This window comes from Danio rerio, chromosome 9 (genome assembly GCF_049306965.1).
Source record: "Danio rerio strain Tuebingen ecotype United States chromosome 9, GRCz12tu, whole genome shotgun sequence".
NCBI classification, from domain to species: Eukaryota; Metazoa; Chordata; class Actinopteri; order Cypriniformes; family Danionidae; genus Danio; species Danio rerio.
This window is the reverse complement of record NC_133184.1, coordinates 49,626,718-49,647,500: the sequence shown is the minus strand read 5'-3', so window position 1 is coordinate 49,647,500 and position 20,783 is coordinate 49,626,718. Positions and strand designations below refer to the sequence as shown.

At 35.2% G+C, this 20,783-nt stretch overlaps 1 protein-coding gene across 35 annotated transcripts in view; it reads left to right on the top strand.

Moving 5' to 3' along the window:
- tns1b (tensin 1b) overlaps window positions 1-20,783 on the top strand; it is a 488,173-nt gene that overhangs the window by 89,056 nt on the left and 378,334 nt on the right. For 12 of the 35 annotated variants that reach the window (XM_073913188.1, XM_073913182.1, XM_073913186.1 and 9 more), the window contains exon 1: window positions 17,899-18,084. The exons of the other annotated variants lie outside the window; for them this stretch is intronic. In XM_073913188.1, coding sequence (XP_073769289.1) covers window positions 18,004-18,084 — 81 coding nt within the window. In that variant the 5' untranslated portion in view covers window positions 17,899-18,003. Of the gene's footprint in view, window positions 1-17,898; window positions 18,085-20,783 lie in introns of those variants that run through there. 35 annotated transcript variants of the gene reach the window in all.

The window sequence follows — 20,783 nt, the reverse complement described above, 5'->3', positions numbered from 1 at the left end:
GTAAACATTTTGCTTAACCAGTTGTAACGTACCATCTTGAATAATTTTTGTGATGTACTCAAGAAGGTGGAGCTATGATATGTATAAACAAACAATGGCTACCATAGCAGCAGAAGTGTGACATTGTGAAGCACTTTTATTTATTTGAATTTGCACACATTTATTCAGAGGTTTAGGGTTTCTTAATAACATTTTGTCATTTTGTAATCATTTTACAATTTATTTAGGCCATAATTGTATTTATTTTACTATAAAGAAACAGTGTAAGACAATCAATATTACTCAAGAATGTATATGTACACATGTTAGCACAAAAGGTAGTTTTCATTGGTAGTTTCTTCGCCAAATGGTATTAAAAAAGGCCAAAAAACACATATTTACACCCCCAAATTATCGACATGCTGAGTGAAAAACACACTTTAAAAATACGTAAATAAATTAAATGAATGTGCTCATTGTTGATTATGAAGAAGTCTTGCGTTCGTTTATTTGGCAAACGCTCACAAAAGCTAAATTTATTTGCTAACAAACACAGCATTATTATTATTATTATGATTATTATGATTATTATTATTATTATTATTATTATTATTATTATTATTATTTTGGCATTATCAAAGTAATAATTCCAATAATTAATTTCTATTAATATAGCATATTAAGTGATGAATAATATCATCAATGTTATTATCAATGTCATTATTATTATTATTATTTGTTATTTGGTATTTTTTATTTGGTATTATTAAGATCATCAAAGTAATAATTCAAATAATTAATTTCTATAAATATAGCATAATACTATAAATATTAATATCATCAATATTATTATTATTAATATCAATGTCATTATTAATTAGAATTTATAATATATTGTAATTTATAGTATAATTCATATACTTAATTTCTATAAATACAGCATATTACTATTATAAATATTATCATCATCAATGATATTATTAATATTAAGGTCATTATTATTATTATTATTATTATTATTATTATTATTATTATAATCATTATCAAAGTAATAATTTATATACTTAATATCTACAAATACAGCATATTAATATTATAAATATTATCATCATCAATGATATTATTATTATCAATGTCATTATATTAATATTATTACTATTAGCATCATCAAAGTAATAATTTCAATAATTAATGTTTATATCCATACCCCGGAGAATATTCATGCTCTGAAGTCAAATTAATAAAAGCATAATAATGCTATCTTTCACCACCTTTTAAATGACAATTTTAATTATATTAGGTTTAAATGAAAATAAGCAGTAGTTAGTTTTTCTTCAAAGTGTACATTTTTTGATTAATATGGTATGCATTAACTAGACGTCTCAACAATAAACAACATCTTATCTATTGTTATTGCCTTCACTTTGTCTGACAAAAAATTCTAACTTCCACAGACTTTATTCGAAAAGGTCAAAAGTTTTAGAGCTCATCTAATATTTTTTGTCCTCTGAGTTTCCATCATGTCCACTAGGGGTCAGTCTCTCTGCTCTCGTGCCCTTTAGCTAAGCGGTCAATGGCACAGAAATGCCCGTGTTTTGTCTTCAGCTCATAGGTGACAGTAATCAGTTGTTCAGGCTCATATATATTGTGTCGGAGTGTTTCCTCTCCACTGCTCTTATCTGACTCTGTAAAGCTGTAAAGAGCCATGTTGACTCTGTTAATCAGTGTGTGTGTGTGTGTGTGTGTGTGTGTGTGTGTGTGTGTGTGTGTGTTAGGTGACCTCTTCTTCCCCTGACAGATTTGCACTGATTTACGCATACAAACACACAACCTGAAGACACAGCATGACCTATTTTATGTCTGAAATAGTAATGCCAATATCAGTATAAGCTGCTATTTATCCTAGAGAAGATAACTGAGAAACTAACGTGTCGTCGGTGGGTTTCATATCAATTAAAAAATGTACTTTATGAAGTTTTGGAGGTAAAAGTAAGGACCAACTGCTTTATTTTCTTTCAAGTTTTGATTTTCCTTTTATTTATTAAATTTTTTTTTAAGGGGGCAACACAGTGGATCAGTGGTTTGCACTGTCGCCTCACAGCAAGAAGGTCACTGGTTCGAGTCCTGGCTGGGCCAGTTGGCATTTCGGTGTGGAGTGTTCATGTTCTCCCTATTTAGTGTGTGTTTCCTCCGGGTGCTCTGGTTTCCCCCAGACATGAGCTGTACAGTAGGTGAATTGAATAAACTAAATTGGCCGTGGTGTATGTGAGTGTGTATGGATGTTTCCCAGTACTGGGTTGCAGCTGGAAGGGCATCCGCTGTGCAAAACATATGCTGGATAAGTTGTCGGTTCATTCCGCTGTGGCGACCCCTGATGAATAAAGGGACTAAGCCGAAGGCGTATGAATGAATTAATTTTGTTGACCGTAGATTTGGATCGAGTCTAGTTGTAATCACAAAAGGCAAACAACAGTGAATGTGGAGTTTAGATTGTGGAGTTTTCTCACTGCATCACTATCAATCTAGCTATTTGAAACCTATGTGTCAATCGAGGATTTGTTTTACATTGTGAAACTGCATATATAACGCAGTGTTTCCCCTTGGTTTACACTTTTAGAAGGTGCAAAAATATCACTGTCACTCTGATACAAATTTAATTTACTTTTACTTTTAGCTGTTCTGTGTTTGTTTGAGATGATTAGTCTTACCAAAATGTGCATATTCCATACAAAAAATGTATGTATGAAGCTTATTGGTAAGTTCTTGCAATGTGTCTCGCAATGCACTCGTGTCATTCAATCAACTAGGTGCGTCTGGAAGGTGTAAGCAAGCGGAGCACCTCCACTGGAAATAATGAACTTTGGGCAAACTTTAGACAGGCCATATGTAAACAGCCCCTAAAAGGCTGCCGTCATTTGCGATCACCAGCAGTTGATCTTCTTGCACACAGGCATGCTGGATTCACTTGATTTGTTGACAAATAGGTTTTGGATCCATTCCATTGCAGTTCGCGGGTCATTCAATGGGCCTTTTCCCCTTTGCAAAGCAACTTACCAAAGAAGTTTGTTTCTTACTCATTTTCCCGCTTGTTGGTTAAATTTGTGCACTCAAGTGACCAAGATGTAAGCGACAGAATATGGTCATTTTTCAAAACAAAAGATCGTTCAGATCTTTAATGATTTCTTGTGCAGCTCAATACCAATTGATCTACGGACTGTGTACCGGTACACGGCCTGTGGGTTGAGAACCTCTGCTCTATTGGATTGAGCTCTGGTGACAGTGGAGGCCATTTTAATACAATGAACTCGCAGTTGTCTGAGATGATTCACGCTTTATGTGCAATATCCTGCTGGAAGTAGCCATCAGACTATGGGGCCACTGTGGTTATAAAGGAATGGAAATGGTCAACAACAATACCCAGGTAGGCTGTGGCTTTGACACGATACTCAATTGGTACTAATTAGCCTAAAGTGTGCCAGGAAAATATCCCCCACACCATTACACCACCACCACCAGCTTGAACCGTTGATACAAGGCAGGATGGATCCATGCTTTCATGTTGTTGATGCCAAATTCTGACGCGACCATCTGAATGTCGCAGCAGAAATTGAGACTCATCAGACCAGGAAACATTTTTCCAGTTTTCTATTGTCCAATTTTGGTGAGCCTGTGCGAATTGTAGCCTCAGTTTCCTGTTCTTAGCTGACAGGAGTGGTGTGGTTTTCTGCTGCTGTAGCCCATCTGCCTCAAGGTTGGACGTGTTGTGTGTTCAGAGATGCTCTTCTGCAGACCTCAGTTGTAACGAGTGGTTATTTGAGTTACTGTTGTCTTTTTATCAGCTGGAACCAGTCTGGCCATTCTCCTCTGACGTTTGGCATCAAAAAGGCATTTGCGCCCACAGAACTGCCGCTCACTGGATATTTTCTCTTTTTTTGGACCGTTCACTGTAAACCCTAGACATGGTTGTGCATGAAAATCCCATAAGATCAGCAGTTTCTGAAATACTCAGACCAGGCCGTCTGGCACCAACAACCATGCTACGTTCAAAGTCACTTAAATCACCTTTCTTCCCCATTCTGATGCTCGGTTTGAACTGAAGCAGATCATCTTGACCATGTCTACATGCCTAAATGCATTGAGTTGCTGCCATGTGATTGGCTGATTAGAAATTTGCGTTAACAAGCAGTTGGATAGGTGTACCTAATAAAGTGGCCTGTTAGTAATTTTTATTTTATTTTATTTTTTTTTACCTCATAAGGAGCTGAGCCTCCCTAAAATGAAAATCCTGAAATCGCCCCTGACTTAAACCAACATGTTAGATTAGTTTCTGAGGAATCACGATGACACTGAAGTTTGAAGTAATAATGCTGAAAATTCAGCTTTAAATCAACGGAATAAACCACATTGCAGTGTATATTATCATCCCTGAACCTTCTCTATATCCCCCAGCTCTAACTCAGCCACAGATTCATGTCTCCGTCCTTTCATTAGCTTCATTTAATCTTAAAGTTTCCTCCATCAGCAGTGAAGGGCTCAGTCTTTATTTTAGATCCTCCCGTTTTTGACCCCAATCTCCTCTAATGCGCCGGATATTATTTCCTTTATTGTATCGCTTCTCATCTGATTCGTGTTCTGGAAATAGATGCGAGTGAAAGCACGTCATGGCCTTATATATTTAGCTCTATTGACCAGAGCGAAACTCATAACAGGATTGATCTGCTTGAGGAATAAAAATAAAGGCTTTTTCCTAGCTGTATGGAACTGGATGGCATTCATTGTGAGGAAGATAATCAAACTGGGACTAATCCTTGCATCTATTTTTGTCTTATCATTGGCCTCCAGCCTGCCTAAATCTCTGAGACTTTATAATAGTGGTTCTAGAGATATCAGTCAAAGGAGAACTCAGGATTAAAGACAAGAACTGAGATCTTTTTCAGATGGTTGTGAATGAATTTTACATTATCTGTAGAAGTGGAGGATCCTCTTTTCAGCCTTTGCAAAGCTGCTGGACTGTTGACAAACACTCACGTTCAAATCAGCCCATGACAAAACTCACTGTAAACATTAAGGCTGGACGACATGGCAAACATTTCTATCACAATGTATTTCTTAATTTCGGTCGATACAGTATGATTCCGATATCAATATTGACAATATTAAAAAGCCAGGACAAAACTGGCAAGACAGCACACAATGGATGTCTGTACCCACAAATGTCTGCAAACTGAATTTGCAAAGTCTATAATAACATCCAGGCTCTTATAACTTTTTTTTTTTAAAATAACTTTAAATAAAAAAAGTACAAAAACATGAATGTTAACTTGAAATAAAACTACCACGTAAATGTGAAATAAACTACCAAATAAATAAAACTCTCAGACTCAGCTATATATATATATATATATATATATATATATATATATATATATATATATATATATATATATATATATATATATATATATGTATATATATATATATATGTATATATATATATATATATATATATGTGTGTGTGTATATATATATGTGTATATCTATATCTATATATATATATACACACATCGTATATATATACGATATACAGTGGCATATTAGTGCCCCCAACAGTGCCGATATACAGCCATATCGCACTGCTAAAAAACTCTTTTATGAGGAACTACTTTCTTCCGGGTTGGACTCAAATCATAAGCTGACAGTTAAACAGCTGAGCGTGCATCTTTTAAATATTCTAACGACAGTTCAAATCTGTAGTGTCTGCTTGTTGCTGGCTGTATGTGGGTGGAGTAATACACAAAGGGTAAAGAGGCTCTACAGGTGCTGATATTACTTAAATATATCACAGCTATCAGCCAATCAGATTCGAGAACCAGACAGAACTGTTGTATAAATACATATAAGCTATCATTTCAAAATGTATGTCTAATAGTTATAGAATATTAATGATGATGAAAATGACAATAATAGGAACAATGAGTTACATGTCTCATTATGATGCTGCTTTGAATGTGCTTGAATGCAAGTTATCTGCTATAAAAAGTCTGTTACTTTCTGAAAAATAAATGAATGGTTTGCATCAAACAAAAAAGAAGCATTGCAGTAAGAAATATTTATTTTTGCACTATTGTTTTTATATGCATGTCAATTTAATAAATAATATTTCTGCTACAAAACAAACGAAAGACTATAATAAATAATTCAATTTAATGCTGAGAGCTGCAAATCATCAGTAAATAAATTGAAAAATTATATACATCTTAAGGAAGAACGGACTAAAGAAAGGAAGACAAGTCTCACTTCTATCACTCAAAGCAGCAACCTTCTTGCTGAGAGGAGATAGTGCTAACCACTGAGCTACCATGTCGCCCCTTATTTTATTTTATTGCACAGTTATGTCTGTTATGTTTTGTCATGCACAATTTTCAACTTTTCACTTTATCTTATTTCAACAAATTTTACTAAATGTGTTTAAATTCTTATAATGCTCAAAATTAATTAATCACGCCATTCACATCACTCACCCAGTAGTTTCTTTTGAATCTAAATAAATGCTTTTGTTTATCCACACTATCTAACTAACATATACATATTAAAATTAGACTATCTGATGTTTGAATCCATTGTTTCCATCTTTCGTTCAAGCTCAGATCACTTTGTAAGGGAGTAGTTTTCAACACGTGTTTACATGCAGTAGTAACCCTCATTCTGTGAAACCCTTTGTTTGCATGACATACTTTCTCATAAATCTGCTTGTCAATGGATTATCGCGACCTCCAATTACAATTGTGTTCACTGTGTAACGTGATGAACGGGGGAAACCAAACAAAACTGACCCCGGGAGAGGTTTCATCCCATCAGCTTGATGAAGAGGAAATGCCAAGGGATTTTAGCAATCATCCAGATCCAGCAGGCTTGCGAAGGTTTCAGGGTTGTCGAAATTTTTTAAGATTTAAATATGTCAGCTATGAGATTCACTTTGATCTGATTGTAAAATAAAAACCCTAATAGGTTTAATAACTAATTTCTAATAACTGATTTATTTTAACTTTTTCCATGATGACAGTAAATAAGATTTTTTCTAGATATGTTTGAGAAACTAGTATAACGTTGGCATTTAAAGGCCAACTAGGTTAAATAGGCAAGTTAGAGTAATTAGGCAAATCGTTGAGTATGTTTACATAGACACTAATCCAATTTTAATACGATTAAGACAATACTCTGATTAAATGCCTACCATGTAAACAGTGATTTTAATCAGACTAAAGTCATTATCAACCTGTGGAGTATGCTGATTTTAGTGCAATACAGACATGTAAACACCGCAATCAAACTATTACAGTCATGTAGGGTTTTCGACAGGATAGTCGATACACACATGGCTGTTTGACACTATTCTCTGCACCTACCAAGTCAGTGAAGGACCTCAGAGACCCACATCACGAATTGCTGAGTTTTTTCCCCCCATTCCCGTATCAAATTCCATTAAAACAACACCCTTCCAGCAGTTCATACTTACATCCAATTTCTCGTTGGTTACTGGACATTAATGAAATGAAATATTAAAAACCAAAATAAAACAAATAAGACTTTCACCTGAAGGAAAAATATTATAGAAAATACTGTGAAAATTTCCCTGCTCTGTTAAACATCATTTGGGAAATATTTAAAAAAGAAAAGAAAATTCATAAGATGGCTAATAATTCTGACTTCAACTTTGTGTGTGTATATATATATATATATATATATATATATATATATATATATATACATACAGTATATATATTTTCTATACATACATATATACACACACACACACACATTTATAAACACACGCACACACATTTTTATTTTATTTTCGCACAACAGACAAATGTAATCCTTAATATTTAGTGTAATACTTGCTCTTAAAAGGGTAAATAAGCAACTGGGTGTTTGCTTTGTGAAGGGCGACACAGTGTCTCAGTGGTTAGCCTCACAGCAAGAAGTTTGCTGGTTCGAGTCAGTTGGCATTTCTGTGTGGAGTTTGCATGTTCTCCCCGTGTTTAAAACGCATACGTTTTGCTACTATTATGCCTTCAATCCACACTACCCTGGAGTTTTCGAGCGCTGGAAACGGAACTTTTTGGAAATGCTGAAGAGTCTGTTTTCACTTTAAAACGCTGCTGCTCTGTGTCAGTGTGGATGGGGGAAAACGGAGACTTCTGAAAATGGAGGTGTGGCTCCAGACATGTGTCTGTCTGATTGGAGCTTTTTCTTCAACATTAAGTAGCCTACACACGGTTCAGTCTTGCAACCTCTTCTTGTAAGTTCAGACTTCGTAAGTTTAATATGGAAAACAAAATCTATCTATCTATCTATCTATCTATCTATCTATCTATCTATCTATCTATCTATCTATCTATCTATCTATCTATCTATCCATCTATCCATCTATCCATCTATCCATCTATCTATCTATCTATCTATATATATATATATATATATATATATATATATATATATATATAAATATATTTACTAACTAATCGCTTTTTATTGTGTAAACCCCATAAAATGTTTTAAACTATTATCTGATTGAATTTGCAAGCAGATGTAGATAATTTTAAAAGTAACCGCATGGTTTCTGCAGGGTCTTAAAAAGTAGTCTGAAATTCACAATACGCATTCAATTACTCCTAAACTGAATAGCTTGTGGTTAAACTTAGAGAACAGCAGTGAAAATGTTTGCATTATGCACACTTCACCAATCCTGCACCTACAAGCAATCAAAAGCCTCACCTAATACCCAGTAATAAGGATAATAATTGTAACATTGTGTGAGCAAAACAAGCATTTTTTTTTTTTACAGAGCTGTGGACTGAAATTCCCAGACCAGGTAGTTTCTCCATTCCATAACGTGTTCTCACTTTTGATCTTTATTTTTAATCCCATACCTGTTTGCATCTCTTAGCCGTGTGCGTGTGTTTCTGTGTGGGATGCAGCTTTCAGCTCTGTTTGCTGTTTGGGTTGCTGTGTGTTTGATGGCTGCGTCACAGTCCCAGAAAAAAGCAGCAGCAGCCTTCCTCATATCTGGGGCAGAGACATGTAGCCAAGGCATTAAAAGAGATTTGCAGACCCAGAGGAAAAAATACACCGCTCTGAGGTTGCTCTCTTTCCAGCCTTGCGGAGATCTCAGTCATATGGCATTTAAAGAGTTGCATTTGTTTCTTTTTGAATTCTTTAGGAGACAGACAGTATAGCTGACATGCACTAAATATTGCAAAGCTGTGATGTTAATGTGTAGTATAGCTTAGAGGAGGGGTGGGCAAACTTGGACCTGGAGGGCCGGTGTCCTGCACAGTTTAACTCCCAACTCTAATCAAATACACCTGCTTATAGATTTCTAGTGATCTTGAAGACACTGATTGGCATGTTCAGGTGTTTTTGATTAGAGTTGGAGCTAAACTATGCAGGACACCAGCCCTCCAGGACCGAGTTTGCCCACCCCTGGCTTAGAGTGTAGCTTGAAGAAATTGATTAGAAATGGTGGACTTTATATTAATGTTTACCGTCTGTTTTTGAAATCTGAAATTTGAGATCTCCAACATACACTTAAAAATTGACATTTGCTGTTTGTTCAAACTACTTATTCAAAATGAGCTGAAACAACACAATTCTTGAATTTTCTTGACAATTCTTGAAACATGTTATTATAGAAACATAGTGCCTGCCATTCCATACGGTGGGCGGGGAAAACCGTACTCCTAAGTCATGTTGCTGTTGGCCTCAAAGTCACTAGGATTTTGGTCCTATTTTAAAGTCAGGAAATTAAAAAAGAGACTTATTGTGTTTCTATCACTCCATTATGTGGACATGCTAAACATACAGACAGTTCTGTCCAAACAGCTATCAAAAGTTAGTTTTCATCATAGGTTCCCTGTTAAATAAGTTGTTTAAATAATCCGCAGAAATTCTTTTTTGAATGTAAGAAGATAAGGTCTCAGTTTGCTTTCCATTTAATCACATTGTTTTCTGAGAGAAGCGGTTGAATAGAAACAGTATTTCCCAGAAGCTGCTGTTATGTAACAGGACTCTTAATAGAATTTGCAATTACGCTTATGTTAGGGGTTTATTTTGTCTCAGATTGTTCTTCAAGACACTGAGACAATTGTTTAAATTCACACAGTTGACCCAAAGATAAAAGTAAATAGTAGGTAACCTTTTACAGTAAATCATTAAAGGGATAGTCTAGCCAAAACTGAAAGATAATGAAGATAGTTTGATTAATGGCGGAAAGCAGCAGCCATTGAATTTCATACACTTAGAATTGTTGTCTTGTTTCAATTAAAAAGCATTTTCTAGACAAGCAAAGGATATTGTTCTCAAAATACTGTCAAAATTAAGTGAGTTTTTCCTTAAAAGAAGCTATATAATCTGCCTATAGGGTAAGCAATACTTTTGACTTTGAAATAAGTTTATTTTTCTTACCCCATTTCCAGATTATATTGCCTGTTTTAAGGAAAAACTCACTTATTTTTGACATAATATTTCTTAGAAAAACATGACAGTGTTTTGCTCATCTAAAAAATGCTTCCTGAATTAAGACTTTTTTAGATATTTGAACTAGAAACAAGACAAAAACTTTTAAGTAAGAAACACATTAACAGGTTTACAACGTTCTTCAGAATGTCTTTTTTTGTGTTTTGCAGAAATTCTAAAAAAAGTTGGGGAGGAAATCTTCATTTTTCTGTGAACTGACCCTTTAAAGATTTCTCACTGTTGGCATTTACGTTCTTAGTGGCGTAGATAGAAGAACATTGTATTGCTCTTTCATGGCTTTATAGAGTCCTGAATTAATTATTAACATCATTAAGGTTAATTCATGAACGCTTTTCCTCAGGGGATAAAATAAAATACAGAATAAGAGATTATTGACAGAAATTTTATTTGCAAAACAAATATCATTGTGGGTTGAAAAACGTACAAGTTCATAGTTTTGAGCTAGATTTAATCTTGATAAATTATGGACCCTTTTCACAAGACCGTGATCAGCATCTTAATTCCTTGAATACTTTGGTTTTTCTTTGAAATGTGTGTATCCTATAAAAAAAATGCTGGGTTCCACACAATCCCCTCATTTCGTCCCAATGCAAATCGATTAAGTGAACTTAATGGTTTTTACGATTGAGCAATTCCAGCGTTACGGATGTGACATTTGCAGTGAAATGTCAAAACATAAACTCATACAGAAGGTATGTGTTTAGATTATACTGAAATATTGTTTATGTTTTCCAAAAGAACTATCCACAGAGTTATGTGACCATAAAAATATCCATTTGCAAAAAAAATGATATTTTAAATGTGAAAAATAAACATGCGTTATGGATGTGACCAAAAAAGTACGCAAGTTTAGAGTACACAACATACTTTGTAGGAATTCTGTGAATTTAAATGCACAATCCAAAAATGAACAATGCTAATCAAAAAAATAAGAGTCGGATCTACATAGAACTTACAGATTTTATTTGAGTTTTTGTTTTGCATTTATGAGGAAAAACTCCATTATGGATGTGACGGTTGTGAAATTGGCACTTGTGGGATTTTGTTAAATCAAATATAATAGTTTGAAATCACTAGTAGATGCTTTTACGGTGTGGCGTCGACACGTGTAGCAGCATTGAAAGAGCACTTCCATACACATTGATATTAATCCTTCTTTACACATCATATTTAATTACCTAAAGCATACTTAAATAACACGGAGGGGGACAAAAACAAAAAGGCTATAGGATAAAATAAGAGAATCAGCAAATGAAAAATCAGAGACACAGACATCACAGACATCAAGGCTTTCCGGATGGATATTAAAACCGATTTAATCACATTTCAAGATTCACTACCAAAAGATTTGAAATTGGAACTAAGCAACTTTGAACAAGAAGTCAATCAAACACTGGATGGCCCTATCACGGACCTAAACGCAATGTCAGAAAAGGTCAATGAAGCAGAGCAGCGAGTTGGAGATTTGGAGGAGAACATTGCTGAGTTGAAAGAAATGCTCGATCAAACCATCCGAATTCAAGAACATTTACAAGAGAAACTGTTAGATCTAGAAACTGGCTCCCATATAAATAATATTCGAATTTTTGGAATCCCGGAATGAAGTGAAGGGAATAATATCCAAAACTGGGTGAAAACGATTATCAAAACGGAGCTGTCACTCGGCGAATTGGACCTTAAAATCCAACTGTGTCACACTCAGACCAAAACCACCCGTTGACGCACACTTTAGATCAGTGGTGTTCTTCCTGGATTGCAAAACGAAGGACCTGGTCCTGCTCTGCATGGAGGAAAAATGTATTACACTAAAAAAGGATTTTCTTTGACCAAGACTACCCGCCTGAGATCTAACAGAAAAGATGTGCGTTTTCTCTGATAAGAACAATTCTGAAAGAAAAGGGGAAACACTTACAGAGACAGTGAATATTTTTAAAGCACTGTAAAATACTTGCTTACATAAAAAAAGTTTCGATATTTTAGCGAAAACGTAACTATTTTTTTTACAAGGTTGACATTTGCATGGAACTGCTCAATTTTAAATTGACTAATAATACAATTGAGTTGTCCCAAAAAAAACTCTCAATAATTGTGTTGTTTGAGCTCATTTTAAATTATTTAAAAAACAAACAAAAAACAATTACTGCTTATGTGAGGTGTTTCTAATGCATCATTGATGGCATCTTAAACTGTTTTTATTTTGTTCGAAAGTCATGAAAACACCATCATGTTGAGTTTTTTTCTTTTATTATTTGAGTATATAATACTAAATATAAATACTGTTACTATTTGTTGAACCCTCCCATTCACTGCTCTCTAAGTTTACCCAACTATGGCAACTTCCACTGCTGCAAAACCCCGAAATGTTTCTGGAATAATCTGGGATAATGGAGACTTTTTGTGATTATAGATACGTGATAGGTTTGGTTTAATCAAAACAAACTCTGATGTTTATATGAACACCGCTGCACTGAAAAAAATATTATTTGGATTTACAATTATTTTTTCAAGGTATGTAGTTGCCAACAGTTTTTATGGGCTGAATTTAAACAAACAAATTCAATTTAGTAATTTAATTTGTTTAAAATGTATCCCACTACTTACTGTACCTTAAAAAAAATTGTAAAACCAAGCTTAGTATCAAAGAAGTGTATTGAGACGGCTGAAAAGATGGCTTTTAGTCCACTTTCAATTCAACTGAATTATGAATGCAACACGTACACACCAAAGACATCTTATAAAAAACTAAATCAGGATATAATTTATGACCATAAAATGACAAAATTGCGCACGATCCTGTTCTTCCAAGTGTAATGCAGGTATCAGAAATGGATCTCCTTGCAGCAGATCTACATTAACATGCGTGTGACAGTAATTCCTGTTGCAACAGCTGTTTTGACCCTTTGCCACTCTCAGGCCATGTCCACACTAATGCGTTTTCATTTAAAGTCGCATATTTTTGTCTCCGTTTTGCCCTTCCATCCACACTGAGACGCGATTTTAGGAAACAAAAACGTATCTTTTTGAAAACGCTCTCCAAAGTGGATAAATTTTAAAACGCCGTTTTCGTGTCGTAGTGTAGACCGTGAAAACGGAGTCTTTCGAAAACGATGATGCATTTTTTTGTCATGTGACACTCAGTCATGTTACTAATTCGTTTACTTTATTTTCGTTGTGAGTATGATTTTAGTGATGTCGTCCTTACTGTGAGGGTAAGCAGCGTCATCAGCAGGATACCGTTCTTTAAAGCGGTCCAGTATATCGGCGTATTTGTTTTGGCACGTCTCCCAGTCTACATTTTCACTCTCTTTTGCAACTTTGTATTCATGTGTTACTCGAAGCAGCAACTCTACTTCATTGTCAGTCCATTTAAAAAAAACTCTGTGCTTTTCCTCGACATTTTGCCGCAACGTTTTAAAGAGCCGGAAAGAAAATAAACGTCAGCCGGAAATGACGCGTGCCTTACGTTTCACGCATGCGCAGTACAGGTTGAAAGCATTTGTAGTCGTTTCAGTGTGGATGACAAAGTTTTGGAAAACGAATAGAAACGACAGTGTGGACGTGAAGCGTTTTTAGAGGAAAACTCCGTTTTCAAATTTATCCGGATTAGTGTAGACATGGCCTCAGTGATTTCTCAACTAATAAAATCACAATTTTGTTTTGCATATTTAAATTGGGTCTTAAAAATGACACAGGACCCTGGTTACACGAATCATTCTCTTTTGGTCTGGACTAAACAAAGTGAACTGGACTACAAGTATGAACACAGTTTTGTTAAATCACACTTTAATCTAGTGGAAACTGGGATTATGACTATTACAGATGCTTCTTTAAATTTGATTTACTGCAGAAAAAAAACTCTGAGTATATTCTTTCCCAGACTGTTTTACTGGATTGAATTAGATCAGTGCTGGAGTGAAAGGAGCAGCTTGTTTCATTATGCACATCACATTTTAAGAGGCTATTTTGGTGCAAATCAATGCCTTTCACTAGCCTGTTGCTCTGTGCTGTGTTTTTATGTTTACCTCCTTGAAAATTTGTAAGAAAATAGGTGCTGGAATGGTTCTTTCAGAATGTATCAACTACTATTTTCATGGATTATTACTGCTGAAAATCATAAAGTTTGTTAAATAAAGATTATCAGTGATTGTTTAAGTCTGGGACATGGATGAGATGTATGTTTCAGTCTTTATGCAGATACAAGTGCTGCCAAACGATTGATCATGATTAATCACAGCCAAAGTAAAAGTTTTATGTATAAATGCAATATCCATAAATGCAATAGTGAACATGTTTGTAGTACTAATGCTGTTTAACTTGAACTGCAAAAGCCTGGTTTGTTTCTGCTTCGAAGTGCAAAAGCAGTGAAGTGTGTGCACTTGGGCACATCCATATCATATTAAATCTACGTAAAAAAATCAATATTGATAACAATGATAAACTGTGGATTTTTTTATAATTGCGCTGATTTGAACTGGCGGGTGGCACGGTGGCTCAGTGGTTAGCACTGTCGCCTCACAAAAAAGAAGTTTGCTGGTTTGAGTATTGGCTGGGCCAGTTGGCATTTCTCTGCATGTTGTCCCCGTGTTGGCATGGGTTTCCTACAGCATGTCTTTGGACTGTGGGGAAAGCCGGAGCACCCGGAAGAAACCCACGCGAAGGCAGGGAGAACATGCAAACTCCACACAGAAACACCAACTGAGCTGAGGTTCGAACCAGCGACCTTCTTGCTGTGAGGCGACAGCACTACCTACTGCGCCACTGCCTCGCCTCAAATTAATTTGTCTGTTGAAAAAAAAAGATATTTTGAAGAATGCTGGTTGCTGGCACCAATTGACTTCAATAGTATTGGCTATTATGAAAGTCAATGGGTGCCAGAAACTAGCATTCTTCAAAATATCTTCTTTTGTGTTCAACAGAAGAAATAAAGGTTTATATTCCTTTAAGTCTGATACATGGATGATATCTCTGAATGAATTCTGAGATCTCTGTAAAGTCTGAATGGATTAAAGTACCCTGCCTCCATATGGAAATGTCAATGGGAACTCAACTATCAAATCCTCTTATTTATTTTAGTCTCCATACTTTGACTTTATTCTTACCCAGACTGTGTTTTACTAGCTTATTTTAGATGACTTCTATTTTAAGAGTCTTTTTTTGGTGCAAATGGATGCATTTTTCTGGAAGTTCAATAGCCTTCTGCTTTGTGCTGGATTTTTTTTTTTGTTTACTCTTTGAAATCGACGCTAGAATTGTATCAGAAATTATGTCCATATATCAAAAGAATCAAAACTTTTCTAAACCCTAAATTAATATCGGAATTACTTTTGCACACTGGAGGGAAATGACGTTATGCTGTTCAAAACAAGGCGACACCGTTGCTAACGTCATTTCCCTCCAGTGTGCAAAAGTAATTCCGATATTAATTCAGGGTTTAGAAAAGTTTTGATTCTGCATTTTTGACTGAAGCCCTTTCAGACAATCTTACTTTTCATGCATACAAGGCCACGCTGGTCTTTCAGAAAGAAGTTGAGGTTGATGCAGAGTTTGCGGATGACGTCTCTCCGTCAGCGGTAGATGCGTGCTTCATGTGAATGCGCAAGTGACATATCTGTCTGCTTAAAGAGGCTGCGCAGAAAGTTACATTTTATTGTGTTGACAGACAATTTGAGATAAACAGTTTGTCATAATTGAGTTATTTGTCGGTCTGACAATATTTAATTGGATGAAAATTTTTTAGTTTTATGCCTTATAGTGAATATCATAGTGGATATAAAAACATTTAGATCATTTACTTTAATCAGTACTATTGGAATGTGAAGAGAATTTCAACCAGCACTGCAAAAATGTTTCTGAAGACAACCACCTACTGCACCTTTAATAAAAGCAGAAAGGGTGCATTTCAGGACTTGGGCCCTTTAGCTGTAATTGCGTAGTTTAAAAAAAAAAAAAAAAAATCAAATTTCCTTTTTGTGTCGTGTTTTTTTTTTTATATCCTGTTCACCAACACTCTTCAACTTACTTTGTTGATACCAATGCGCGCTTCATAGCCGATCTAAATATAAAGATAAAAACGCTTTCTCTAAACAATTTCTATTTTTTTTTTTAAAGGAAATGATACACATATTTGAGATATTTTGCCATCATTCTCAACTTTAGGAAACAGCGGAGACATCAACCCAATAATAATAATGATATTTTATTATTTAGCAGGCGATTCATTCCGCTGTGGCAACCCCAGATTAATAAAGGAACTAGGCCAAAAAAAAATGAATGAATGAATGAATATTATATAGGGGCGAGGCAGTGGCGCAGTAGGTAATGCTGTCGCCTCACAGCAAGAAGGTCGCTGGTTTAAACCTGGGCTCAGTTGGCGTTTCTGTGTTGAGTTTGCATGTTCTCCCTGCCTTCGCGTAGGTTTCTTCCGGGTGCTCCGGTTTCCCCCACAGTCCAAAGACATGCGGTACAGGTGAATTGGGTAGGCTAAATTGTCTGTAGTGTATGAGTGTGTGTGTGAATGTGTGTGTGGATGTTTCCCAGAGATGGGTTGCGGCTGGAAGGGCATCCGCTGCGTAAAAACTTGCTGGATAAGTTGGCGGTTCATTCCGCTGTGGCGACCCCGGATTAATAAAGGGAATAAGCTGACAAGAAAATGAATGAATGAATGAATATTATATAGTGGTTAAGCCACTTTTTGGCAAAATAACCCAACAACGTATTTATTTTTGTAATGCAAATTGTTGGGTTAATCTTAGCAGTACAATGGCTAAGGTTAAAATAACCCAACAGCAGGTTGGTGCCAAAACGACTCATGATTGGGTTATCTGTTGACTTATTATTAACCCAACAGTTTTAAATGAGTATATAAACATCAACTGTACATCATGCTGTGAGATTTCTGTCATATCTCCCAACCCCAATTATACACAAAGAAGTTTTACTTTCATTTTGTTAGCCCAAGACCGTCCAGAATCTCCTATTTCAGTTTTGGTCCAGAACTTATCGTTTCGATGCATCCCTAATTACATCTCTCCCACATGTGTCATTCCTGTAGACCTTCAAAAAAAAATTAAAATCTTGAGGAGTTTGAGATCCACTGAGTGCACTTTGAGAAACTCTACTGGTGGGGGGAGGAGGTTTGAGAGGAAAGCAGGGGGTGGAAGATGTGAATGAAAGTAAGTCTGAAGAAGAGAGAGAGATGAAAAAGAGGAGGGGCTACAGCCAACAAGGAGAGCTATGGGGAGAAATAAAGAGGCTCTCAGTCACCTCCCCCTCTCTCCTGTGGAGCCCAGCTACATGACCCCAAAAAAGAGAGAGAGAGAGAGAGAGAGAGAGACGGTGGGAGGGAGGGAATAAGTGAGTAGTGAGGAGGACAGCAGCGGCAGTATAGATGCAGCTCTCTTCAGCATGTCATGGATCTGTGGACTGTTCTGGGACCAGCGTGTGGAATAGTTATGCAGGATTTGGTGTGATTACCGTGATTTCGGGATGCCCTCCGTGTCTCTCAGTCTGCCCGCCGCTCTGGCCGGCCGCGCTCGTACCTGGGTCTGCCTGTCCTGCATGTTCTGGGTGAGCCGTGGGTCATTCTGTTTGACTGGGGCGGGTGGGAGTGGGATAATTTGATGAACTAGAGCACTGCTGGAGCAAAAAAGGGGGCTGCTTGGGTCTTCATGCAGATTGAGTGTGTGTTGTGGTGTAAACTGATGCATTTAGTGGTTTTTTTTTTTTTTTGAGCGGGGAGTTGAACAGCCTGTTGCTTTGTGCCAGGTTTTTATGGACTGTATACTTCTTGAAATTGGTGCTAGAATTTCTGGGTCAGAACTTATGTCTGGTGCTTGCATTTTTTCTTGTATCATTATTTAAATAATTGTCAGTGAATATTTAAAGGGATATTTTAGCTTCTTCTGTTGTAAAAAAAAAAAAAGAAGATACTTTGAAAAATGTTGGGAGCTGGCACCCATTGACTTCCATAATATGCACTATTATAGAGGGTAATGGGTGTCAGCAACCAGCATTCTTCAAAATATCTTCAACCATTTTATTTATTTTGTTTTATTTTTATTTTATGATAATAATAATAATAATAATAATAATAATAATAATAATAATAATTATTATTATTATTATTATTATTATTATTATTATTATTATTATTATTATTATTATTATTATTATTATTTGGAAGTTTAATAGCCTGTTGCTATGTTCTGGATTTTTAGATATTCTGCTTAAAGTTGGTGCTAGAATTGTGTCAGAAATGTTATCTGGTGGTTTTTCCATGGATTGAAAATTCTGAACTCTGAATATATATCATTATTTAAGGATTATCAGTGATTATTTAAAGTGATAGTTTACCCAAAATGTTATATTCTTTAATTAATTATTTATTTTTTTCTGCTGAACATAAAAATAAGATTTTTTTTTTAGTAGCTAGCTGCTGGCACCCATTGACTTCCATATAACATTTTTTCCGCTACCATGGAAGTCAGTTGGTGCCAGCAGCCAGCATTTTTTAAATCTCTTTTTTTTGTGTTCAACAGATGATAGAAACTCTCAAAGTTTAAACCACACAAGGCTCAAAAAAATTATGAGATCATTTTCTTCTGTTAAAAAATAAGAAAGTTTGAAGAATGCTGGTAAATGGCACTTATTGACTTCCATAATATTGACTATTATGAGAGTCAATGGGTGCTAGCAAGCAGCATTTTTCAAAATATCTTTATTTGGGTTCAAAAGATAAGATAAAAGTTTAAAACCACATGAGGTAGAATAAATGAGGGTCCCTTTAAGTATGAGACTGGGATGTCCTGTCTCCATATGAAATGTATGTCAATAGGAACTCTCATCAAATCCTCATATTTATTTTTATCTCATTTATTTTTACTCAGACGCTGTTGATTTAGACGCTGTTGATTTAAGAATCTATTTTGGTGCAAATGGATGCATGTTTTATTTATTTATTTATTTTTGGAAGTTCAGTAGCCTGTTGTTGGGTTTTTAGACACTGTATATTTCTTGAAATTGGTGCTAGAATTGCTCGGTCAGAACTTGTCTCTGGTGCTTGGAGTCTTTCTTAGTTGTATCCTTATTTTAATGATTGCTAGTGATTATTTAAAGGGATAGTTCAGCCAAAAATGAAAATTCATTTACTTGTACAAAACCTATTTGAGCTTCTTTTGTTGTAAAAAAAAGAAGATATTTTGGTAAATGTTGGTGGCTGGCACCCATTGACTTCCATAATATTAACTATTATAGAAGGCAATGGCTGTCAGCAACCAGCATTCTTCAAAATACCTTCTTTTGTTTTATTTATTTAGTTTTTATTTTTTTTCTGTTGAACATTTAAAAAATAAAATGTATATATAAATAGATTGATAGATTGATTGTTTGATTGATTGATTTAAAAAAATGTTGGTACCCATTAACTTCCATATAACTCTTTTTTTCCTATGGAAATCAAGCAACCAAAATTTTATATTTTATAATAACCATTAATTATATTAACAAACATATCTTCTTTTGTGTTTGATAGATGATAGAAATTCATGAAGGTTTAAAATCATGAGGGACAGCAAATGATAAAGTCATTTTTATTTTTGGGTGAACTGTCCCTTTAAGTCTGAGACTTGGGTAAAAGTCTCCACTTCTCCATATCAAAATATCACTATGAACTCTCATCCAATTCTCATATTCGTTTTTTTCAGCCAAAAATTATGGTATTCTTGCAATCATGTACTCACTTTTCACTTGTTTAAAACCTGTTTGAGGTTCCCTCTTCTGTTGAACATTACATAAAAAAAAAGATATTTTGAAACATGTTGATACCCATTGACTTCCACATTGCTCTTTTTTCTACTATGAAAGTCAAGCAAGCAGCATTCTTTAGAATATCTTCTTTTGTGTTTGACAGATGATAGAAACCGATAAATGTTTAAAACTACATGAGCGGCAACAAATGATAAGCTCATTTTTATATTTGGGTGAACTGCCCCTTTATCTGAGACTTGGATAAAAGTCTTAATTTCTCCATATAAGAATATCAATATGAACTCCCATCCAATTCTCATATTCATTTTTATCTCCATACTTTGACTTTATTCTTGCTCAGACGGTTTTAATAGATTGTTTTAGATCACTTCTATTTTTAAGTGTCTATTTTGGTACAAATGGATGCAGTTTTGGATGCTGTGTTTTTATGTTCACTCCTTGAAATTGCTGCTAAAATTATTGTGCAGTGTGTCTAAAATGTATTCCACTTTTTCCCATGG